Raw genomic sequence first — 26558 nt, forward strand, 5'->3', positions numbered from 1 at the left:
AACGACCAAACTGGTAACCGTGCGAGTGAGTACATGTTTTTTATAAATGTATGTTATGTTTATTTTAATAGTAATACCTTAACTAATAACTTACCTACTTTATTATCTAAAATATACTGAATTGAATGATTTTACATTGAATTATATAAGGCGCAAATAATAAAGCTCTACAATCTACAATTTAGGGGAAATACTTATATAATCAATATTTTCTGGTATTAACGTAACATTTATTTGTAACTCTTGTTAACTGTAACTCTCGCATCGACAAAATTAAGTCGATAAACTCTGAAAATTGAAACTAATCTGTGTTTCTTTTGCATTTTTCAACGGTCTGAGCGAAAATTAAACGCATAAACGATGTTAATAATATTAGTTGCAGTGCTTTCAGAGTTTTATGTTTCTAGGTCCTAATTCTCATTGAACTGTTGCATCACCTAATTTATTTTATTTACTTAATTATTGAAACTGACTTCAAATAACTAACTTATAATACTCTAAATGCGTAATTTAGAATTGTTTCTAAATCTTCATTGTTCTGGCATCTAACAAGAGTAATTATTTTCACTTCATATTCGAATGATATTACTCCCAAACGAACACAATAAGAGTACCAAAAAATTGTTCATCCACAATTTTGAATTTTCTTTGAACACCTCTGAACAGCTGAATACATCCGCCATTTTTCAAGGGTAGACCCCATTTTTAAAATGTGGGGAGTATGCACATCTTCTTGCATAAGTATTCGTTTCAAACATTTTTTTATATGGAGTTAATACATATGCAAGTTTATGTGCAAATCGCAGCTTGTAGGCAAAAAGAGAGCAACTGTCGAAGTTGGTTCTCTCGTTTAGTTTTATTCTCTCTGATCCATTGATTAAGATGGCTGGGTCACGTAGAGAGCATGGAAACCAATTCTCTGGCCCGGAAAGTCTTCGAATCCACAGGACAGCGCAGTAGAGGAAGTTCGCGAATAAGGTGGAAAGTGGCCTCACCCAACTATAGTCTGTCCGATAAAAATTGGCAGTACAGGCCTTATGGGAGAGCTTTTTAAAAATCAGTGGCGCGCTATTTTCTACACCATACCCAATTGAAGGAAACTCCTTTAAAAAGTTTAATAAAACACCCATGAATTTTCGATGGCATCCAACGTAGATCCCACAACGACCTACCTGGCACACCACACCAGAGAGAAAAAAACTAAACGAGAGAACCAACTTCGACGGTTGCTCTCTTTTTGCCTACAAGCTGCGATTTGCACATAAACTTGCATATGTATTAACTCCATATAAAAAAATGTGGGGAACGAATACTTAAGCAAGAAGATGTGCATACTCCCCACATTAAAAAAAAAATGGCGTCCACCATGGCGGATGCCATGCTGTTCAGACGTGTTCAAAGAAAATTCAAAATTGTGGATGAACAATTTTTTGGTATTCTCATTGTGTTACTTTGGGAGTAATATCATTCGAATATGAAGTGAAATCAATTACTCTTGTTAGGTGCCAGAACAATGAAGATTTAGAAACAATTGTAAATTACAATGAAGATTTAGAAACAATTGTAAATAACGCATTTTGAGAAATATTAGTTAGTTATTTGAAGCCAGTTTTAATTATTAAGTAAGTAAAATAAATTAGGTGGTGCAACGGTGCAATGAGAATTAGGACCTAGAAACATAAAACTCTGAAAGCACTACAACTATTATTTGTTTTATTATTAGCTGCGTTTATGCGTTTAATTTTCGCTCAGGCCGTTGAAAAATGCAAAAAAAAACTCAGATTTAGTTTAATTTTCAGAGTTCATCGATTTAGTTTTGGCTGCGAGAGTTGCTGGAACATTGACAACGAGAGTTAAGATCATTAAAATGAATCAACGCAGAAACATTGAAAACATTTTTATATACTCATCTCTTTGATTGGGCTAGACCTGATGTTAAAAATTTTTGAATTACTGTAAAGACTTCTGAATTGATTAAAGAACAAACTAATTTTTGTAGTAAAATTTATTTTATTGATAACTGATAGTAATGGTAATACTCAAAAAATTTTAGTTAATCTTATTCCATCGAGATCTAATTCAAAAGTGCGCGTTATTTCATGTTTTCTTATTCTCATCTTCTGATATACGCTGAGTAGTAGACCGGTAGGATTTTAGTTGTCTCTCTTCTTTAAATGTTCTTTCTTGTTTTCTGTATTTCGTTTGTCTTCAAGTTCAGTGATGCCAGTTTCATTTTTCTTAACAGTTCCCCCCAGTTTGACAATTCCCGGTTGGGAAGTTGTTGAAACATCACTACTACCGATTTCCAGCTTCGCTAATTTTACTGTTGGTCGTTCAAAAACTCCGTGGATGGTCTGAATCGTTGCACTGCGTACCTGTCCATCGGAAGAAGCTTTAACGGAGATCACCTTTCCCTTTGGATAATTGTTCCGAGGGAGGTCTTTGTCGACGATAATGACGAGGTCGCCTATCTTCAATGGTTCCACCGGATTATACCATTTTGTTCTCAGAGTCAACTCAGGTGCATACTCTTGTATGAATCGATCCCAGCATTTGTTTGCAAATCGCTCCTTGTATTGATATGTGTATCGCAGTGTTTTAGGGCTATCGTTGATTTGTGCGATTGGTTGGGCTCCTCCAGAATCCAGCCTCAAGAAATGGTTTGGAGTCAAGGCTTCTTCTAGTTCATCGTTCAAAGGCATATATGTGAGTGGCCTGGAGTTAATCATACCTTCAGCTGCTACCAAGCAGCTTCTCAACAGCTGGTCAGTCGGCGTTTTTGTTGGCAATGAAAAGTATAAGGCTTTTTTGAATGAGCGAACTAAACGTTCCCACGCTCCTCCCATATGGGGCGACGCTGGTGGGTTGAAGACCCATTTTGTTGTCGGACTGATGAATCGCTTCGCTATGATGTTTGGATCTATTGCCTCAAGTTCACGTCGTAGCATCTTCTCTGCCCCAACAAAATTGGTTCCTCGATCGCAATAGATTTCTTGTGGAGACCCTCTTCTATGTATAAAATCTTGGAAGCATAGTATGAAGCTATCAGAATCTAACTTGTGGGCTACCTCAACGTGTACGGCTCTAGTAGTGAGGCAGGTAAATAAAACACCCCACCTCTTTTCTTGACGTCGTCCTACTGTTACCATGAGGGGCCCAAAGTAATCTACTCCAGTGAACATGAACGGATTACAATACAGCGATAATCTTGCTGGAGGAAGAGGGGCCATTTCAGGTGTGCTCGGTTTTGCTTTATTGATCTTACACCATTGGCACACTTTGATAACACACTTTAATTGTTGTCTTAACTTAGGGATTACGTACCTTTGTCTCAATTGGTTGACTACACATTCGTTATTGGCGTGCTGAAAGTCTTCGTGGACTCGTTGAACCAGTAGCTTCGTAATCGCATGATCCCTCGGCAATATGATTGGTCTCTTTGTGTTGATGTTGATACATGGGGCCGCGTCCAATCTTCCCTTTACTCGAAGTAGTTGTTGTTCATCATCTAGATATGGTGAGAGCCTCTTGATTGAGCTTGAAGCAGGAACTCGAATTGGTTTATTTGGTATCTTGTTTTGTTTCTTGAGTGATGAAAATTCTTCAGAATAAACGTCCCTCTGAGCAATACGGAATAGAATAGTTTCAGCCTTTCGTAATTCTTCGCAAGATAAAATGCCAGTACTAAGTATGTCCGGTTGTAATTTAAGTTTGATATTTAAGTATCGATAGACGTACGCTGTAGTTCTCAAAAGTCTTTGCCAGCTTGAAAAACGACTTATGTTGATCCACGGTTGAAGTGCTTGATGAATGCATACAAGTTCTTCGCCAGTTCCATTTGTTGTTGGTATGTTCTTTGGCCAGTTGGCTTCTATGTCCATCAAAAAACTTGGGCCTTGAAACCATCGTTCGGAAGGGTCCAGCGTTGGTGGTCTTGTCCACTTAGTGGCGTCATCGGCAACATTGAATTTTGATTGAATGTACCGCCAGCTTCCACCTTGGTCGTTGTCTTGTACTTCGGCTACTCGGAACGCTACGAACTTGTTATAGCGATGGGGATTTCCATTTATCCAACTTAGTACTGTCTTCGAATCGCTCCAAAAGAATATTTTGTTCACTGTTATGGACATTTCATCGGTGAGCTTTTTGGCAAATCTGCATCCCATAACTGCAGCATCCAGTTCCAATCTTGGAACCGAGCGGAGCTTAATCGGCGCGACCTTTGTCTTCGCCCCTAATAGCGAACATTCGATGTGATTTTCTGAACTAATTCTGATGTACGCTACAGTGGCACATGCTTGTTCACTTGCGTCCATGAAAACGTGTAATTGCACAGTTGTTCCAAGCCAGTTTGGTAAATTCTTCAATAGACATTTTGGAATGCGACACCTTTCAACTTGAGGAAGAACCTTCAGCCATATCTTCCATGATTCAAAGTGGTCATCATTTACCGGAACATCCCAATCAACACGACTACGCCATATGTCTTGCAACAAGATCTTGAGATAAACCAAAAAATGAGCTATCAGCCCAAGCGGATCAATATGGACATGAGGATTCGCAGAATGTCTCTTTTCGTTGGTCGGTGTTCACCGTTCAGTACTTGTTGGTTCTTTCGCAGGAATTTGTACCTGGTGGAACATTTCTTTAATATCACCAAAGATACATACCTTGTTTTGTCGGCTTCGTATGAGGACACCCAGGAGCGATGCGTTCCAGTCGATTCCTTTCATCAATAGCGTATTAAGCGAAACTCCTTCCACCTTCGCGGCCGCGTCCCACACCAGTCGAACTTTCTCCGGTTTGTTTGGATTTCGCACCGGGAAAATCGGTAGATACCAGACTCTGTCGTGATGTTGGTTCAATTCTTCTTGTGACAGCTTTCGGATGTAACCCTTCACTTCGTATTCGTTGATTTGTCGATGCACGTTGTCTTTCAGATCAGGATCACCATCGAGACGTCTCTCCAGACACTTCATTCTTTGCAATGCCATTGGACGGCTATCTGGCAATCTGAAGTTCTCATACTTCCACAGAAGACCAGTTTCATAACGATTTTGATTCTCAACTTTATTTGTGGTTTGGTTCAATATGCTCTTCGCGCGAAATTGTTCTTGAGTGCCTTCAAAGTCTCTTGGTTCTACCACTCCCAAGCCGTCAACAGATATGAATTCTTTCACCATCTCATGCAACTTCATATCAGTCGCTTCTTGACACTCGCACATTTGGAAATTCGATTCTGAATTCTGGTTTTCAGGTTTACCAACCAATGAAAACACTGTCCAGCCAAGCCGACACTTCGCAGCAATTGGATCGTTCTCATTTGCTTCGAGAATTTTTAATGGGACAGCGACATGCCAGTTTCGAAGACCAATTAAAATACCAGGATTTGCATCGACGTATGACTGCACAGGCAAATTTTTCAAATGAGGATATGTGTCAGCCAAGCCTTCGTAATTCAAAGATTGCCTTGGTAGATCTAGTGCTCGGACCGTTCGCACGTTTGTCATGGTATGAGTTTTCGCATTCTTAAATATGCCAGATATGTTGACACTGACCACCCTGGAACATGGTTCCTGTCTGGACATGGTCCCACTCCACTTCAAGCATAATGGCAAGTTGTCGCCCAGAAGTCCAAGTTGATTTGCGAGACTGTCATTTAATAGAGTGCTGGATGAACCTTCGTCCAGGAAAGCGAATGTCTGTAACTGAATACCATTATGAGACAAGAGTACTGGCACAATTCGGAAGCGTATCGGAGTTAAATCGGAATGAATCATGTGGTAATCGTTTTAATTTGTATTGTTGTTGGCGTTATAGCTTGGTTGCCAGTTGGGATTGTGCAAAAGAGGATGATGTTTCTTATTGCAATTCAGAGCAGAGCAGGTGATTGGTGACAAACACCTAAACGGATGCCTTTTCAAGCATTGTCTGCATAAATTTGATTTTTTAACCAAATCCCATCTGGCGTCGACGTCAAATTCAAGGAACTGTTTGCAGACATCGGCAGATCTACAATTGTCTTGGCAAACTGGGCATTTCCTTGGTGTGTTTTGTGGCACATTTTTGTTTGTTGCCTTTTTTTTCATGTTGTCGTTATGGATATAAAGTTCTTCTTTCTTATTTCTTGTTTTGTGCTGTGGCTCTCTTACAGTAAACCAGGACATAGACGGCTTCGCATCACAAATGTCGGCAGCTAAATCTTTTAGCCAATCACCAAGCACGCAAATGCTATCTGCTTCTATTTCAGTTCGTTTGTGAGTAGCCCAATTCAATTGCAAGGTGGGTGGCAATCTGTCTACGAGTTCGGTCATCATATTAGGATTTCGCATGTAATTCTGAAGCTGTGCCTGCTCCATTGTAGCGCATAAATTTCTTACGGCAACAGAAAACTCAATAATGGATTCGATGCGTTCAATTTTCGGCGATGGCATTTTTTGAATTTTTTCCATATAATGTTTCATTATGATTTCTGGCCTTCCAAAGTATTGTCTAAGGGTTTCGATGATTTCAGGGACGCATTCTGGTAGCGTCAGCAATGCCTCGACGACATCTCGAGCCTTACCGCGTAAGCATCGTTGCAAGCGCATTAAATTTTCGTTCTTGGTGAAGCCACACATTGCTGTTGTCTGTTGAAACGTACTTATGAAAACTGGCCATTCGCCTGGCCTACCAGTGAATATTGGCAACTCCTTAGCTACTACCTGTCGTGCGGATACTTGTTGGGAAGATATTGTATAGGATGATTCTTTCTCTTCTACTTTCGAAACAGCCAGCAGTTCGATGGGACTCTTTTTGACAGGGATATTTGGCTTACTTGGTGGTTCTTTCTGTCCAGCAGCCTGTTCAATATCGTCGTCTGACATTTCGTCCAAAAGAGCCCGTCGTTTTGCTAGCAGTTCCTGTTGTTGCTTAAGGAGCAATTCCTCCTGATCCAAGAGTTGCAATTTTAACTTGCTTCTGTTGGATCGTGGCTTTGTTGATGCATTGGATGCTGGTTTGGGTTTGCATAGAGTGCATTTCCAATCATCGATGCTCGCCACCTCATCACTCACTTTAGCACAATCGTAGTGAATCCATTTTTTGCACTGTGTGCATTCAACCATCCTTTCTTCTGTATAAGGCTGATCACAAATAGGACATTTTGAGCCCACCACGGTGCTTGCCGACTTTGACATTGTTCAATTTATAAAATTTTTTGAGAAATGTTAAAAATTTTTGAATTACTGTAAAGACTTCTGAATTGATTAAAGAACAAACTAATTTTTGTAGTAAAATTTATTTTATTGATAACTGATAGTAATGGTAATACTCAAAAAATTTTAGTTAATCTTATTCCATCGAGATCTAATTCAAAAGTGCGCGTTATTTCATGTTTTCTTATTCTCATCTTCTGATATACGCTGAGTAGTAGACCGGTAGGATTTTAGTTGTCTCTCTTCTTTAAATGTTCTTTCTTGTTTTCTGTATTTCGTTTGTCTTCAAGTTCAGTGATGCCAGTTTCATTTTTCTTAACACCTGAATAACTATAAACATAGAAAACGCTGTATTCAAGTAATTATTATCACAGCCAAATTTCATAATTAATTTTGTTGGTGTATAAAACATCTGAAAGAATAATTCATGACAAATAAATGTTACGTTAACACTAAGTTCCAGAAAATATCGATTTATACCGCAATTACAGAAGATACGAATATTTTATATAAATATTCCCGCTAAACTGTAGACCTTTATTATTTCCACCTATTATAATTAATTCGATGTAAAATAATTCAATGCAGTATATTTTTGATAAAACAGCAGTTAAGTTATTAGTTAAGGTATTACTATTGAAATAAACATAACATACATTTATAAAAAACATGTACATGTTCATAACAAATAAAGTCTAGTCTAAAAAACCTTAACCTTGTTATACACTCTTTCTGAACACATCTTTTCTGGTTTTGGTTGTTAATGCCATCTATCTGTAACTCAAAGAAAGAGAAAAGAAAAACAAATTCACCACAATCTACCGTTTTAACGTTTACCGTAATTTATTGACAAACGAAAATTGTTTGCTAGAATTAATTTGTGAAAACCAGAGAGAGAAAGAAATATCAAATGTCTCGATTCTCTCTGCTCTTCGGGGTGAAAACATGTATACACCGATACGAATTCAACAAGCTATAAAAAATGAGAGTAAGAGGTTTCAAAGGGACGGAGACGAGGAAATTTGGCTCTCTCGATTAGTTTTTTCTCTCTGACCACACACTTGAGCATGCACTGATCGTTCTCTGCTGCTTTTCAACCCTCATTAAATCACACACATTCAGAGTTGCCTTTTTCAATTTCTTAACTCACTTCGTATTTTTTTCTTACTTTTTCAATGGGTTTCTGTTGAGGAGCTTTTGCTTTGAGAGCTTTTTTAAAAGTTCTTAACGATGAGTGTTATCGTGTTGTGTTTTGACTTTTGCATTTCTTTTAAAGTTCTGGAAATCAGTTAAAATGCAGTTATAAAAATCAAAGCCATTTTATTTGAGGAAGTATATTATTTGCGTAGATTCTTGTGCCGGGCGGTAGGTTTGTTCATTTTGCGAGTTATTTTTGTGCATTATTGTAATAATTTTGTTGTGCTATTGTTGTTCTATTGTTGTGTGGTTTGTTTTTTAGTGTTGTGCCTTTGTTGTTTTGTTTGTATATTATCTTTATGATTTTGTGGTGTTGTTTGTATTTTATTGTTGTGTTTTTGTTGTGTTGTGCAAATTAAAAATGGCTTCAACATCAACAGGCTCAAAGGACTTGAGTGCCGACAAAAAAAAGAAATAGTTGAGGCGACAAAAGCTATTTGTAAGAACCTGCAAAGCAAAACCGAGGCTGTAAAGCAGGTTGTTGATATTTTTTCTGTATCTGAACGAACAGTATACAGACTTCTGATCTTACCTCTACTTCTATCTTACCTCTTGGTGGTGTGGAAAAAGATAATTTTTATTTCATTTTCATATATAATTATGAACAAAATGAAATTTCAATGTAAAAAAGAAGAATGGTAACCCTGCAGTTATTTTTTTTAGCTTTTTCAAATTCAAAATGCGCATTACGGCAACCCTGTAAGAGCTTTTTTGAGAAAGGTACTTATGCGTAGGAAAAGAGTGCGAACGAGATGCAGATATCCCTATCTTCCCTGTACTGCCAATTTTTATCGGACAGACTATAGCTGGGGATCGTGCTAGATGGAGAAGTTTGTTGGATGAAGCCCTAGTTCAGACAGGACTGTAGCGCCACCTTAAATAAGTTAGTAAGTAAGTGTATTTATCTCTACACCTAAGCTTCTCTAAATTCTGAAAATGCATCAAAAAAATTATTGACTCATTTATACCGTAAAATGATTATCTTCACACCATATTCTCTCTTCACGTAAGACAATAATAGTCAAAGTATTATTGTCAAAAAAATGTGTTATAGATATCGTCTGTCATTAATTTCCAAAATGCAAATTAAAACTCAAACAAATTTTAATTAATACGATTACGAAGATAATTAAGAGTTAAATTAGACCCTCTATCTCTTTCAACCAAAATGTAATTCATAAATGTGTACATAAGTAGTAATCTTTCTTACGTATTGCTGTAAAATAATTTTAACAATTATAATATTTTTGAATTTCAAAAGTAGCTTTTTTTACAAATTAGCAACTGATTGAAGAAAAGATCGTGATAAAGTTATGTAAAGCGAATTATTATTATTATTATTATATTTATTATTATTATTATTATTATTATTATTATTATTATTATTATTATTATTATTATTATTATTATTATTATTATTATTATTATTATTATTATATTTATTATTATTATTATTATTATTATTATTATTATTATTATTATTATTATTATTATTATTATTATTATTATTATTATTATTATTATTATTATTATTATTATTATTATTATTATTATTATTATTATTATTATTATTATTATTATTATTATTATTATTATTATTATTATTATTATTATTATTATTATTATTATTATTATTATTATTATTATTATTATTATTATTATTATTATTATTATTATTATTATTATTATTATTATTATTATTATTATTATTATTATTATTGTTATTGTTATTATTATTATTATTATTATTATTATTATTATTATTATTATTATTATTATTATTATTATTATTATTATTATTATTATTATTATTATTATTATTATTGTTATTATTTTCTTTATTAAGCAATATTTAGTTATTTGTAAACAAGCATATTTTGTGCAGAATGCGTTCTTAACAAAGGAACACGAATATCACATCTATTTCTCACATTATGACGATGAATATCTAATTTTATCATATAAATAATTGGGAACCAGCCCATATTTCATTTTAAAGACATGAATTAACACATTCATAATAGTTCTCTGGTTTATGCTTAGTATAGCCATTTTAACATATTTAATATAACCAATGTTAACCAATGACATTTAAGTATTATTCTCATCGCTTTATTCTGCAACTTTTGTAATCTATCAATCATTGTTATATTACCGAGATAAATTATTGTTGAACAATATTCAAAATGAGGTTTAATTATTGTGTTATACACATTTATTGCACACAGAATTGACATTCGCTTTCTAGTTCTCAAAAAGAAACCTATTTTTTTTACCAATTTTCTTCGAAATGTAATCAATATGGGTATTGAATTCTAACTTTTTATCAAACATTATTCCCAGATACTTTATTTTGTCTACTATTTCTATAGTCTGGTTTTCAATTTTAACTTTTGCATTCGTTTCTCCTTTAATCATCATACACTTTGTTTTTCCTATATTCAAACTTAATTTATTCATACGAAACCATTTACTTAGTTGCATTAAATCAAAGTTAATTTTCTCAACACATTCGTTTATATTTTTGCCTACGACAAACAACAATCCATCATCAGCAAATAGTTTTAGGAAAGAATACTTCACTACTTTAGGCATTTCATTAACATACATTATAAATAACAAAGTTCCTAAAACAGATCCTTGCGGAACACCTAAATTCACGTTTATATATTCAGAAACAGCTTCTTCAACTCTTGTTGTTTGCGTTCTCCTCTGTAAATATGATTGGAACCATCTTAACTCCTTGCCTCTGACTCCATATCTATCCAGTTTTTTCAGAAGGATGTCTCTATCCTCTGTTTCAAACGCTCTTAGGAGATCAACAAATACGGCAACGATTTTCATTTTTAAATTTATTTCCGTCTTCCAGTCGGCAATTATTAAGTTAATCAAGGATTCGCAGCTATGGCCTTCCCTGAATCCTGATTGACATTCCACGAATAGTTGACTATCTTCCATGTACCTTTGTAGTTGTTTTCGTACAATTTTTTCCATCGTTATTCAACATATTTAGCGGTTGGTACTCCTCGGGACCTAGTGGGTTAGTATTCTTGGCAATGGGAACCACCAATGATTCTTTCCAACAATCCGGGAAAACACCTTCTTTCATTGACTCATTTACTATTTTGCACAGGTGACCTCCAATAATGTGAAACGAATCAATTATCATGTTAACTGACAACATATTTGAATCTTTTTTATTATTATTTATTTCAGATTTCAACTCATTACGTGCAAGTCTATACAAATTGCAATCATGAATACAATTCGACCAATTAGCAATTTTAGTTTCTCTAAGTCTTTTTAGTTCGTTACTAAACCATTCGTTTCTATCACCGGCCCTCACTGTTTTTACTACCTTAAGGCAATTAACCGCACGAGCAATTATCAGACTTAAATTTTCAGCAATTAAATTAATATTATCACAGTCATAGATACTATTTAATAAATCATTTTCTAGTATGTTATCACAAAATTTAAACTTGTTGTATTTTAATATTTGTATTTGTTTTTTAACCGTTTCTACTTTATTTCTAGATTCCATAGTTATTTCGATGCTTTCGTGATCACTAATTTTTCAATTTCTAACCACTTTTGCTTCAACTTTTAAATTGTTCGTAACCACATAATCAATTAAAGTGCGTGATGTAGGAGGTATTCTTGTTAAGAGATATTAACTGTTTTCATGCATTATCAAAAATTACCTGCTCAATACGCAACTTATATGTGCTGTTCACCATCCAGTCTATGTTGAAATCTCCCATCAAAACAATATCTTTACCGTACAACAACACATGATCCATTAAGTCCTTAAAGCATTCACTAAAATGGGCTAGGGATGAACTTTGTGACCTATATAGCCCGGCCAATATAAAACTTTGTGTACTCAAACTCACTTTAATAACTAAAAACCACCAATCCATATTTCTTGCAACACACTTTAAAACCATAACTTGCCACATTTCGTGTATGTAACAAACAGCGCCACCTGTGTGGGAAGATACAGAGTCACACCTCACTGTGGTATAATTATTTAAATGAATTTCACTGTCATCAATATTAGACGTTACATGAGTTTCCGATAACATTATAAAATCAACCTTTTCATTCTTAATTATGCTTTCAAGTTCATCAAAATTGTTAATGAGTCCCTGTATGCTCGCATAAAAACATTTACATTTGTTTAATTGCTAATAAGCAATCCTTCGTTTTCCACTTTGCATTTTTCGTTGCATCACCGGACAAATCGAACTTCTAGTATCATGATTTATGTCTACATTGATATGAAGATCATCTATTGCTCATCTTGCTTCAGAACACTCACCTTCTATTTTCGCACATATAGAACCTCGCTTATGTTGTCAAATTTAAGTTAACGGTTATTCGACACTCGAACTTGGAAGCCATATTCGAACGGTTCCACTTCCAAAAAAGCATGTTTATTTTTTCTTCCCGTCTCGCTCATAGACAAACCATATATGGTTTGTCTATGGTCTCGCTCGCAATTCTAATTTTCATTTTCATTTCATTTTTCATCTCGTTTGCTTCTGGTGTATCTGGTGTACGCGGTGCCTTCATCGAATTTTGTCTGCCTCAACCGTCCTAACAAGCGTTTTTGAAGAAAACAACATTTATTTTAAATCAATTTAAATACTTGGAGATAAAAGTGAATCAAAAATGAGTGATATTTGCAATTTGTGTGGAAAAACTGCAGCCCTTATGTGCCAGCGATGTATGGAAACGTATTGTTCTACAAATTGCCAAATCCTCGATTGGAGGGCTCACAAAAATATATGCTCTCATATCCCGTAAGTTAATACAATTTAATTTTATAATAAATAAAATAAAAACTATAAAATCAAGTTTGTTTGGTATTAAATATTTTAATAAGTCTGTTGATAGACTAGACCTTCGCATCGTTCAGCGCTTTCTCACGCCATGTGCCGGTTGATCTAACTGTTTCTGGGCCAAATTTTTACCGATTCTGATTGCAATAAGCTCTACCTCTTTTTTCATTGATAGTTTATTTTCATTAAAATTGAGTTTTCATTAAGAACAACTTAGAATGTATTTTTCTCTTGTTTGGAGAATGAATGAAAGTTTTTTAAATTTGAGTTTTTGTTCATGAATAATAGTTTTTCATTCAATTTAGAAAATCTTTAAAGGGCAAAATAAAAACTAAAAGTAGTTACACTAGGTTCTGAAAGCACAGTCACCCAATTGGACTCAAATGCAACCAACTGTCATACCCTTTCTTTTGTCCTTAAAGTTATTGAATTTTATTTTCACTTAATTGAGATAACGTAAACTTGAAAAATGAGTAACTTTAAGACCTTCAATATTTCATTCGACCCAAAGCGAAGGCCTTTCGCCTAAATCTTTCATTTAACGACTTTATACAAATTTGACAAAGGAATTGTAGATACATAGGTATGCAATATTAGAACTCATAGTACACCTTTCTAAATTTCAAATTATCATAATTGATAATGAGGTAGGTACTAAATGGATATGCATAGTTTTACAATCAATTATGATTTACTTTTTAGCCTTCAAACATATTCCTTGTCAAAAATAAAATTTATATTGTTAAATAATTTAACGGACATTCAAATTAAATCAGTTTTTATTTCGAAGAAGCATTTTTCTAGCAGCCTTGTATAATCCTTCTTACGCTTTCTATATTATGCATACTCTGACAAAGCAAATGCATTGTTTTTTCCTGACGAAGTGTTAGAGAATAATTAATTTTTTATATTTGATAGATAGAATAGCCAAATACAATTTAAGTAAATTTATATGTATTAAAAACAAAAGTTACTATAATTTAATGCCTCTGACATAATAGGACCATTTATATTTAGTATTTAGTTGCGTATCTTTTCGCTTACATCGCTTCGAAGTATTGAGAGAAGTTTTTAAAATACTTCAGGACTTATTTTGTGCAATTTCTCTTTAAGACCCGTCTTTAGGTCCTCAATGCTTCTTAAGCTATTTGAGCAACTCGACGTATCAGTTTATCCAATCTATGCTCAGTTACATTAAGGTCATGTGACTTTTTCTATATAATTAGCACCCTAGGGCAGCTATACAATGACCACCACCTTGCTTTCCAAGATGTGTCCTGGTTAAAGACGGACGTGGTTAATAAAAAATGTTGTTTCTAAATAATGATTTTTTTTTATAATAAACGGGCACTCAAGGGGTTATTAATACCCTTAACATGGTTAGAGTTTAAACACAGTGCGAGTGTTAGGAAAATAGGGAAGGATTAAAGAGGAGATACCGATGCACATTGGTCTTAAAGTTTTTAATATCAAAATGATAGGGAAAAACAGAGCTGGGTAAAGCATTCCACATTCTCGATGTGCGGTTAAAAAAGAATCTCTATACTTGACAGTACGTTAAACTGATGTGCATTCCTAGAAATACGAGTATTACGGCTGAATTGTTTTAGGTGGGGAATGCAACTGGCTAATTCGATAGAACACTGTTTATAAAAATATCGGTAGAACAACGAAAGGCATGAAACATTGCGGCGATGTTCAAGTGACGTAATTGTTTCGGTAATAGTTCTATCGCCTATCATTTTCAAAGCTCTTTTATCGATCTTGTCCAAGATACTTAAACTTGTTTTAGGGGCACCTGCCCAAATATGCGAGTTATATTCAAGTTTTGGACAAATGAAGGCTTTATAAATTACAGATAGATAAGAAATCCTAAGCACCTAGCAGCATTTTTTGCAATATCGAATATGTGATCATTCCATAGGAATTGATCTGTGATATTCATACCGAGTACTGAAAGTTGATTAGTTTCCTGGGTGCAAGTGCCGCTCATGGATAGCGGCATCGGGGTGGGTTACGCTTTAACGACAGGAGACAGCATTGAGTTTTTGAAGCATTAAATTCCACACACGGTTTTTGATTCCCCATTGTACAATGCTGTCAAAATCAGAACTTAAGAAGCTTCTGTTCTTCAACATATTTCTCAAGCTGATAATTAATCAGCGTTTCCATGACCTTGGAAAGAAGGGACGTGAGTGCTATTGGACGACAGTTAGAGGAGGAGGATGATTCGCCTTTTTAAGGGACAGGCTGGACAAATGCAGTTTTCCATCCACTCGGGAAGAGACCTGTAGAATAGGACAGATGGAAAAGTTTACGCAGTGGTTTTGACATCGTTGAGGAACACCTCTTCAGAACAATAGAGGGAATACTATCCGGGCCAGCGGATTTGTGTATGTCAAGGTCTCTCAGTACTCTTGCAACTGCACGAGTGCGAAAAAAAATTTGTCTCATAGAATCGTTTACGCTCTCAAGAACAGGAGGACTCATGACACTCTGCGGTAGCGTCGAATTAACATCTTACTGCAACAGATGGGTACTTACAATTAATATGGAAAAATGTAGGGTCATTGTGTTTTCGCACTCCTCCCGAAGTCAAAACGTGAAAAGGTGGTAATACAAAAGAAATCTACTAGAAGTAACCAATGAAATTAAATATCTAGGCGTAAAGCTTACCCACAATTTGAACTTCAACAACCACCTAAGAGAAAAGGCTAACACTTCACAAAGCTTGTTGAATTCTACATGGAGGAAAGTATTTACTAATAGTAGAATAATTTTTACCGCCAAGTATAAGATATCCGAAGTCAACGCTAAGTGGGAAAACTTAGGTACTGCTTGTTGTAAAACCCTTCATATTGACTTAAATAACTCCAACAACTTAAAGGAACAGCAGCACCATATAATTAGAAAGAATGAGGACTTAACTGTAGAAAAATTTGTTCTAAATGGTCGTGAATCCGACATTAGATTGTTATACTCTCAGCTTAACTACGATCTTGAGGAGAGAAACTACCTTAACATACCGAGGGATTTCTTTCATTTTTAAAGCGAGATGTTAACTAATCAGCCTAAACGGATGCCCTTATAACGGGAGCATTGATCAGTTCTGTTCAATATGCACCCTTAACTCAAAAGAAAATTTAAATTTATCCATATAATAATTGTTATCTATAAAAAAACGTTTATAAGAATTATAATTCTTGTCAACCAGGCTGACGGCTTAGGCATAGCTTTAAAATTCATGTGTAAATTTAAACTTAAACAGTTAATAATTAATAAATGAAATTTTTACTTACTGACTTAATGTGAAATGCAGTTTTTTGTATTTACACTTGAGTACATTTTCGATTACCGCAACTAATCAAAACAAGGGTTGTTGCAATGACCGAAGTTGTTGCAATAACCGAGTAAATATTTTTGTAGGCTCAATTCGAGATGCAAAGTGAAAATCAGAAAACCAACACTTATTTAATGCAAGATTAATAATAAGAAACAAAACTAAAATAACTTAATTCATTATAAGATATAAAAGTAGATACATAATTATTATTTTTGGAAAAAATTGGACTTTTTGGATATTTGGATTTCTTAAAGTTTTTGAAGACTCAAAATTTGTTCAATAGGGGCTAAATTCTGATCTGTTCGCACCTAAAAGACACAAATAACGTATAAAAAAAGACATACCTGTGGCCGGTTTAATTTTATTACATCAGGCACAAATGTCTAATGGAACCATTGTTGAAAGAATGTTAATGTCATCCAAGCATTTTTATTTGGCTTGTATTCAACGGGCATGTGGTCAAAATGTTTAAATGTTCTTGGGTTTACGAATTTACCGATGACGAATAGCTTAACTTTGTGTATTCCGGATGCGTTGGTGCAGCCGAAAAATGTGATTCTTTCTTTGTCGATTCCTTTAAAAGTACAAGGGTTTTGTTGGGCATAAGTCGGTAGAATAACCCAGACTCATCAGCCTTATAAATTTATTGGGAGTCAAATCGAGCTCTTTGACTTTCTCCTTAAATTTAATCCAGAATGGATCTACAATCGGTGGTTTGTTTGAAAGTTTTTCTCCACGAAATTTCAACAGGCGATTTCCGTGTCTTTTCTTAAAATTTGTTATCCAACCATTGCTCGCATTAAAAGATCCTGGACTCTCTTTAATTTTGTCATGCAATGGGCACGCCTTTGTTTTTAGGACCTCGCTGAAAAGTAGAAGATTTTGCTTTCTTTGATTCAGCTTGTTTTTTTCGAAACAAGCGACTCGCTGAGTAAAATTAATAAGAACATTTTGCACTTTAGATACATAAATGTACAACTTAATCGTACCCCTTACTGAAATGTGACGGTAAAATAACTGCCGACCCAAAATGCAACGCAACAGACAAAAACAAAAATAGCAAAGAACCTGTGTAAACAAGGCTATGTATATAAAAACAAAAGTTGCACTTATCGAGTCGAATTGTTTTTGAAGAGTTACGATTTCCGCAAAAATCTAGGAGTTGCTTTAATCGAGAGCGTACTTTATGTTATAAAATGATAATTTAGTTCTAAGAAGAGAAATAGCAAAGATTGACATTCTCATTGTTCGATTAGCCGTTTGAGCCACAGTACATTTTTCTCAAAACACTGAATTTAATGTTCTTGCTTTATAAAATAAACCATTTTAAGCGAAAAACATCTCACCAAATAACATTCAGCGTTGCATCTTAATGTGATTGGATATAATTTATTTTTGACTTAATTTTTAGTCAGGCTTTTTACTTTTTATTAGAGAATATTTAGAAATAAAAGTTGTCTTTTTTATAAAACAATTGAAAGTTAATTTAAAATAATAAACTATCCTTTTAATAACGCTTTTCATTTGATAATTATAAAACTATAACCATAAAAGCTAAGAAAAAAGAGTTTTATTAACATAACACAAAGTATAACCAAGTTTTAGGTGGTTCAACTTGTGCTTCAACACTTACTCAATAAACAGTTAACAAAAATAAAAATGAAATGGTTATACTTGATCAATGCCTATTTGCTTTCTGAGCACCTGAAAACGGACTCAATCGAGAGGTTTTGTTAACAAATCTGCTAATTGGTCGATTACCGCAACGTGCCCAAGTATCAAAACGCGTTCAGGAAAACGTTCCCGAGCAATAATTTTGGGCTTCGATATACTTGGTTCTCTTGTGAAACTCGGAATTCTTACATATTTTAACAGCACTATTAACATGTAACATAGGTACTACTTTCTGTCATGTAAGTTCTTCCAAGAAGCGTTTTTAGCACCTTTACTTACAGCTATTATTTCAGCTTATTTGTGTATTGACTAGTCCACGACACAGGCCTTCCATCAAATATTGAAACTACTCCAGTCGTTAATAGTCTTGTGTGACCTTTACTACTTTACTACTTTTAATTGTCATTCTGCATTCCTCTTGTTATCGAATAAGAAATTTGGAAGTATCAAGTACCTAGATAACAAAAAATACTCTTGAGTATTTATCTTCTTTGTTGTAGAACTTAGCATTATAAGGCTGAGTTGCTGTTGCCAGGTACGTCAAAATCCCAACAATTTCTTGGATTTAAACTGGTTCTTTAAATTTTCAAGCTTTGAATTTTTTTCTTCTGGGCTTACTGGGGTCAGTAGTGGATTCCATTCATGACCTGAACCATCATTTTGGACGTAGCATGCCGAGAAAATTGTACAAAGATCCTAATGTAATTTTCAATTGAGTTTTGAGTTCATTCATACAATTTTAAATTTCGCCTTCGTTATTACCACTAACCAATCGTCAACATTTATCATTACGTGAAAAAATTTTCTACTATCATTGCTATAAAATAAGCATGGATTATCATTCGTAAGGCTGCTCCAAATACACTTCTTCCTCAAGAGTACTGTATAAAAATGCTGTGCTTACGTCAAATTCTTGAATGTTTATTCTCTTGGTTGCAGCCGTAACTAATAGCCACTTAATCATATCGTAACGGCTAACAAGACAAAATGTTTCATCGTAATCAATATCATTTTATGGAACATATACTTTTCCAAGAAGTCTTGTACAGCCAATTGTCATATTTCCCTGTATTCTTCACACCAAAAATCCATGGATTTTTGAAAATTTCTTGATTTTCTAGTCGTTTTACGAGCTCCAATGTTTTATTGCGGAAAGCTACTGTGCACTATATAATGACTTCATAGCTTCTGGGTATGATTTTGGCTCTTGACCTGACTCACCTTCTTGGGCTATCATCAGATATTCTTCTCTTGTCATCCAACCTTGTTCTTTCTCTCGAGTTAGTAGAAATTAAATCTTCAGAAAGAATGTCATTTTGGGATGGTCAACATTTACATCTTCCACAGAACAATACCTTTTTTTTAAAGTGTCTAACTAAATCTTCCTGGTCAGCTTCAAAAACAACAACTGGACCAACAATTGTTTTAGTGTAATTACTTAATTTATTTACCAAAATGTTTACATTTTCTTTCTGAAATCCCTTTCTATTTATAATTTGTTCTAAGAATACACTCAAATTTTGTATTGGAAACTACTTCAGGCTTGTTGTTTCATTTATTTGGCCTTAATATTAGTTTAATTAAAAAAAAGTTTCACTCAAAACGACTGTCCTCAGATTTAATGCCAGCACTTAGCACTTGAAACATGCCATCGACCTACATTGAAACGCACTGTTACTATTGAGATTTTTGAAAGCTTCCGTTAAGTCTATCTTAAGAATTTACAAATTCCTGTAAGAAGTCTTTCAGACACGCTTTTCAATTCTGAGCACAACAAATAATCTTAGGAATCAAACTGTGGACTTTAAAAGAGCCAATAATAAGCTTCTCTAAAAGCTTCTATGTTGACCATAAGGCATTTTTGTGTTGTCTTAAATTTTTTCACAAAAGAGTTGTTTAGAAGAATCCATCTGTTTCAATTCAAAGGGTATGTGGAAAACCCTTTACCAAACAATCTACAACATCTTATGGTACAACTTGTCCCAAAAATGCGATTTACAATCAAACCATTACAGTTTTAGTTTACATAGTTCGACAATATATCTTTCGCTTAAAAAAAATTACATTCTCATTCTCTTTTCCTACGTGCCATAGTAAAAACCCTTTGACTCTTTCCACAATAACTTTAATTCACTTCAAGCTTTTAACAGTTTAAAAACAAAACATAGTCAGCCGTTGAGCAGCAATCATCTGAATCATTCTGTTTTCCAAACAATTCGAAAACTCGAAAAGACCCAAATGTGTCGGTCGGCCCAGTTAATTTTTTTTTTAATTAGATGGCCCAGCAGCCGATAGAGAATCAGGACTTAAAGCACATTTCTTGACAAAAATCAATATTGGAGGATTTGTCAATTCCTCCAAAAGGCTGTCTCTTAGGCTGTGAAGCATAGGAAATAGAACTTGGAGAATATTTTTTATTTTGAACCCAATTAGGCACGTAGTTTTTTTTTTCAAAAGGAGTTCAACTCTTATATAATACTAGCTGATCCGCCAAACGTTGTGTTGTCATATAAATAATTTCTAGAGAATATTTTGAAAGAAATAAAAATATTATAATAAGGATGTGGTATATAAGTCAGAGAGGTATAGAGCAGTATAAACAGTGACAAAATATTAAAATAACAAATCACCGAACAATTTTTTTTAATTTATTAAAAGTAATTCTTCAAATAAAAAGCAATAGCAATCCCTTACTGCAACAAAGTGTACAATATTTTTTGTGATCCCATCTTTCGCCAATGTAGTTGTCCGTGTGAAAAAGATGAAGTGCTTAAATCTAAGCCGCACACAGATATAGTTTGGATTTGAGTCTTTGCAAATGCCATTCTAATTGCAAATTGAAGGCGTTTGAATTGAATTTTAACATCTGTGGGTATAATAGGATAACTTGGTAAATTAACAGCTTCGGTAGAATAACAAATTGTGTCAATACATTTGTATGACACCAAGTCTCCAGGTAACAAATGTTGTATCTGCACAGCGTCTGGGTTATTTTGAATATTTAGTGGCTGCTTAAATACTGAATAAGCTGTTCTGCCTCCATCTAATAAAGTTGCCGCAATGACAGGAGATTTAAGCAAGAATTAGCGGAATAAGGAACGTTTCGTCAGTTCCACCTGGTGTCTCCAGAAAAAAGAATCCACCTATCCCTGCCGAAACTACGAGCATGATGTGGTCAAAAATGGTTCTGTGTTCATTCATTAGTGGGACATTGCTAACAACAATCGCTGCCATTGTTTACAGTATTGTATTTTACTTCACGATTCAATTCAGTGTCTATTAAATCACATTGCATTTCGATTTGACTGAGTATTAAGTTGGCAATGATAACGCAAAGATCCTCAATAGCCATCAATGGTTCATTGTACATAGCGTCACTGAATACTATTTTAAGATCGTTGCACCGTGTACGATGTTAATGCAATTAAACAATAGCACTTAGGAATATAAAAAATAAATAAAAACCTATTCTCAGACCTACCAAATGTATATGCAAAATTTCATTGAAATTGGTTAAGCCGTTTCGGAGGAGTATGACAACTAACACTGTGACAGGGGAATTTTATATATTACATATCTTAAAATCACGCTTAAAAGTCAATTTTCAAAATCAGCAAATGCCATGCGATATGTTTGCGCTTATGCACGAAATCTTTTTTTCCCAAAGCAATAACACATACAGTACTGTGCAAAACTTTGCAACTATCAACGTCTATCAAAAAAATTAACATTCGTATATATAGAAGTTGTTCCAATTAAATTATTTTTATTGCATTAGACTTTTGTATGTCACTTTAGTGTTCATTTTCCTAAAGCACTGATCTACAGGCCAGTTCTAGAAATGCACGGCTTTTACAAAAACAATAATGATTTCAGGTGAGCAAAACATTTGCAACTAGTGGCCATTTCGCCAATTCGACTAGTGGAGGATATAGTGAAGTCTGAAGACTTTGAAGACATCCTTTGTAACAACATGCTGCCTTATGCCCATTGGAAAATGTACGTCCCAAACACAAGTCAAAGTTGATTACAGACAAAAAGATTGAGGTGTTACCATGGCCAGCACAATCCTAAGACCTTAACCCAATAGAGAACCTTTGGGAAATTGTGAAGAGAAGAATTGGGAGCAATATTTTTTAAGCACAAAAGTGACCTATTTTCTGGAATTCAGAGGCAGTGGAATGACATTCCAAAAATGGTTATTAATAACTTTATAGCTTCTATGCCTAGAAGATAGACAGCCGATATAAAAAATAAAGGGTACTCAATTGAGTATTGACATTTCTTTGCCTTGAATTAAGAAAATAGTTAATTTAGTTGTGAGGTCCAAGTTGCGAATGCCATTTTACCAACTATTAAAGTATTTAGTTATTTTTTTTTTGTGAGGAGTGTTAATTTGTTTTCCAACAATTTTTACGTATTATCAAACAAATTTAAAAAACTAACAAAATAAAATAGGTATATTTAGCTGTAACTTAATGTTGAGGTTAAAATTTGTGTGAAATTGACCTATATATTATTGACCTATGAACTTATTAATAAACAATACATAGATACATGCTTTGACCTTAAAATTAATTTTAATTTGATTATTGGTAGGGCCCAAAATGTAAGCTATTACTTTTCTCCAAACTATTTAATTCTCTTTTTACAAATTGCAGACCTTTGGTGCCAATTAAAGATTTTACCATCAGAGATCCTAATAACTCTTTCCTCAATCGTTCCATTGTAAGTGAATCGTCACGAAATCGATCATTGAACGATAGCATTAAATCTACAAAGCGTACACTTGCACGAAACCCTCTGAAAATACCTCCCCAAGATGTGTCATCCATCGAAGTTCCTGACACTAAGCAAGTTGAAAAAGAAGTCAAAAACTCACTTCCTGAAGTTGATTTTACACTTAAACCAAAAGTTATACCAAAAGAAATCGAAATCAAGTCGAATACTTCAATATGCTCAAAGGTTTCTACACGTACTGCAGCTTGGCGAACACCATATCCCTATATAGAAGGAGTATTTTTCGATGTGATGGTACAATATATTGAAGAAGGCCCGAACGTTAATATTGTTTGGGTAACTGATCTCAAGTACGAAAGTCCATTGCGTAAACTACTGGCCGAGATAAATCGCAACATCGACTATAATACTCCTGTTTGCAGTAGTGAGGAAATCCAAGTTGGGTCACTAATAGCAGCCCCGTTTGATAACCTATTTTACAGAGCAGAAATTATTGAAATTGTCCAATCTTCGAAAACTTGCAATGTGCACTTGATTGATTACGGCAACATGGTTGTGGTGCCTTTCAAGGATCTACGCTCACCAATACCGATAATGCGCAATCTAAATGCTTATGCCTTCCGAATAAGTTACTCTAAGCAAGTGCCTCTGGAAACGATCTTGAGCATTCGCGTAATTGGTATGGGGCCGAATGGTGTGGCTAACATAGAAGAAAATGTATCTAGTTCCCTGCCCGTAGGGCTGACTACTGAGTTATTTGAGACAAACCCTTCAGTATCCTTGGTAAAGATATCCGAAAACGGACAATTTGCACTGCTGACGCTTACCAACGAAGCCGTTTTTGGACAACTTAGGCAAATGCACGAAGTTTTGGACCGAGAGGAATCAAACAAATTGAAAAGGGACACACCCTCGGCTGATGGAGACTATGTTGCTGCCCTTGCCTTAAATGGCTGGTCAAGAGCTTTCATTATGAGCACCTACCGCAGCTACTATTTGGTGTATCTCCTAGACGTGGGTCGCGTATCTCTGGTTGAACAAATTTGCTCCGTCCCAGAGGAGTTCAAATTTATTCCAATGCAAGTATTTGCTGTTGAGTTGAAAAAGGTATTGTGTGAGGCAAAGAATTTCACCGATTGTTTATTTGACGGTAAAAGCTTCACCATCAAGGCTCGACAAAGCCCCAAGACCAGCAGTGATCGCATTCCTTGCTATATCCTCACTAGCTGTGGAAATAAAATAGCCGAAGTCGAGACATTTAAATATCTGGGTAAGTGTGAAAAGGTTGGAGTGAGCGATTGGGTTGAACCGCTTGTGTCGGGCAGTATTGTGCATGTAACCAGAACTATAAGTCACTCTGAAATATTTATTTCAATGGTGTCTACTAAGATGTATCCGAAGATTCTCTCGGCTGCTGCCGAAGACTGTGAGCCGCTTGTTTCGGCAAAAAAAGGGGACCTGGTTCTAGCAAAGTCCGAAAGTGGGTTTTTCCGAGGAAAGATCTTGGATGCCGTGAATGAAACAGTCAAGGTGCTTGATGTTGACACTGGGCTTGAGTTGTGTGTTTCTAGTAAGAGTATGCGCAAGCCGAACATTTTTGTTATTTCATGTCCATATCACTCGAGGAAAGTAAAATTGTTGTACTTGTCGAATGTGGCTACACCTTATACGGACAATAAGGCTCTGGCTACAATAGAACAATGTGAAGCATCAGGTGCAGAATTTATACTCAAGTTCGATTCGAATCCGGAACTAGGTGTAGAATTGCTTCTTCAAACACCCGATCAACAATCCCTCAACAAACAACTCCTGCCTATGTTGTTCGAAAAGAGACCTGATAATACTGCAGTGGAAACGCTAAAAGTGAAAACTCCCATTCCTGAGATGACAAAGTTGGCGATTGAAACCCCACCAGCAAGCCCCAATGTTAAAACTGAGAAGGTAATCTATACTCTTCAAGACCTGGAAGTAATTCCCATCACGTGTGGTGATAATGTACCACTTATGGTTACCGACAGCAGCACCATCTCGAAGGGCTATATATCTGCTTGTGATTTAACTGACAAAACCTTCCTCCGAAAACTTGAAAGCGAGTATTTGCCACTTGTTGCAAAACACTGTGCATCTGCAAAAACAACGACGGAATATTCTCCAAAGTAAAGAATTACATAATTTTAGAATTGGAAATTTCAAGATGCCAAGTATTTTTTTATTTTGCAGATTGGATGAAATTTGCTTGGCTATATTTGATGCCGACAAAGAATGGTATCGTGCTTTGTGCATTAATATACTGAAGGACGATATGTTTTACGTTATGTTCCTGGACTACGGAAATATGTGTAGTGTTCATAAGAGCAACATTAAACCAATAACCAAGGAGCTGATGTTCCCAGCCAATTCCAATATGTGCCTTTTTGAAGGTAAGTTATTTTAATAATTATTAAATGAAAATCCTCCTTCCACCAAACTGATTGTTTATAGGATTTTATTTCAAAACTAGGTTTAAAGTTGACTACTTAAACCGTTGCTAGCCTATTCATTTTGGTTTCTGCTAAGTTTACCTAAGATCAAAAACACGGTTTCGTAACTGGCATTTTTCAAACTATTGTTTATGTCCTTAACTGAAATCAAAGTCAAAGATTTTAACCAAAGGCGCAAAATTGTATACGATTTACGTAACGTAATTTGTGGGGAGGGGTGTCTCGTAAAACGTTACGATGCGTTATAGGGAAATACAAAATTAGGGAATTAAAACTCTAAAATTGGCAACCCTTTTCATTTACGTTTTACGGGTAATCCCTTTATTGTATTAGTCTGGTGGTCATTTTTTATTTGTTCTCGCAAGTTGGCAAACCTTTTTGTTTATATTTCACGGGGAATCCCTTGATTGTATTTTTTCCTTACGATTGTCAAACGAAACTTGAGATCGAAGCTCTATTGGGATAGCATGCATTGAATTCCTATGGCTGAACTTGTAAACGTCAGGCGAAGCCGAAGCTGAAACGTGTATGTGTTTCAGCCATAATGATAAAAGATTCGAACACCGTGACGCCAGTGATCATCATCTTTGTAGATGGTGGACCGGACCAAAACCCGCGTTATCGTAAAGTCAAGAACTTTGCGATTGAACAATTTAAAAAATACAACTTGGACGTCTTGTTTATAGCGACGTATGCTCCTGGGTGGAGCGCATATAACCGAGTTGAGCGTTGGATGGCTCCCCTCAGCAAACCACTGGCAGGCGTCATTCTGCCTCATGAACATTTTGGTTCTCATCTCGACGACAAAAAGGAATGACTACGATGATGATTTGGAAAAACGCAATTTTCAGCACACTGGGGAAACACTTGCAAAAGTGTGGAGAAAAATGAAAATTGATAACTACGACGTTTCGGTGGACTATAGACAGTCCAGAGATAGCATGCAGGATCCAGCAGATCCAAATCTGGCGTGGTATAGCGTTCACGTCCGTGAATCGCAATATTTCTTACAGGTGATAAAATGCGCGGATGAATCCTCCTGAATCCGAGAAGTGCATTGAAATCTGTGCTTTGCGGATAC

At 35.1% G+C, this 26558-nt stretch overlaps 1 protein-coding gene across 1 annotated transcript in view; it reads left to right on the forward strand.

Moving 5' to 3' along the window:
* Positions 1-12954: 12954 nt before the first annotated feature.
* LOC129941629 (uncharacterized) overlaps positions 12955-26558 on the forward strand; it is a 31156-nt gene continuing 17552 nt past the window's right edge. Inside the window, exons 1-3 of the mRNA XM_056050317.1 lie at positions 12955-13201; positions 22919-25153; positions 25218-25417. Coding sequence (XP_055906292.1) covers positions 13071-13201; positions 22919-25153; positions 25218-25417 — 2566 coding nt within the window. The 5' untranslated portion in view covers positions 12955-13070. The remainder of the gene's footprint in view (positions 13202-22918; positions 25154-25217; positions 25418-26558) is intronic.

Source organism: Eupeodes corollae, chromosome 1 (genome assembly GCF_945859685.1).
Source record: "Eupeodes corollae chromosome 1, idEupCoro1.1, whole genome shotgun sequence".
NCBI lineage: Eukaryota > Metazoa > Arthropoda > Insecta > Diptera > Syrphidae > Eupeodes > Eupeodes corollae.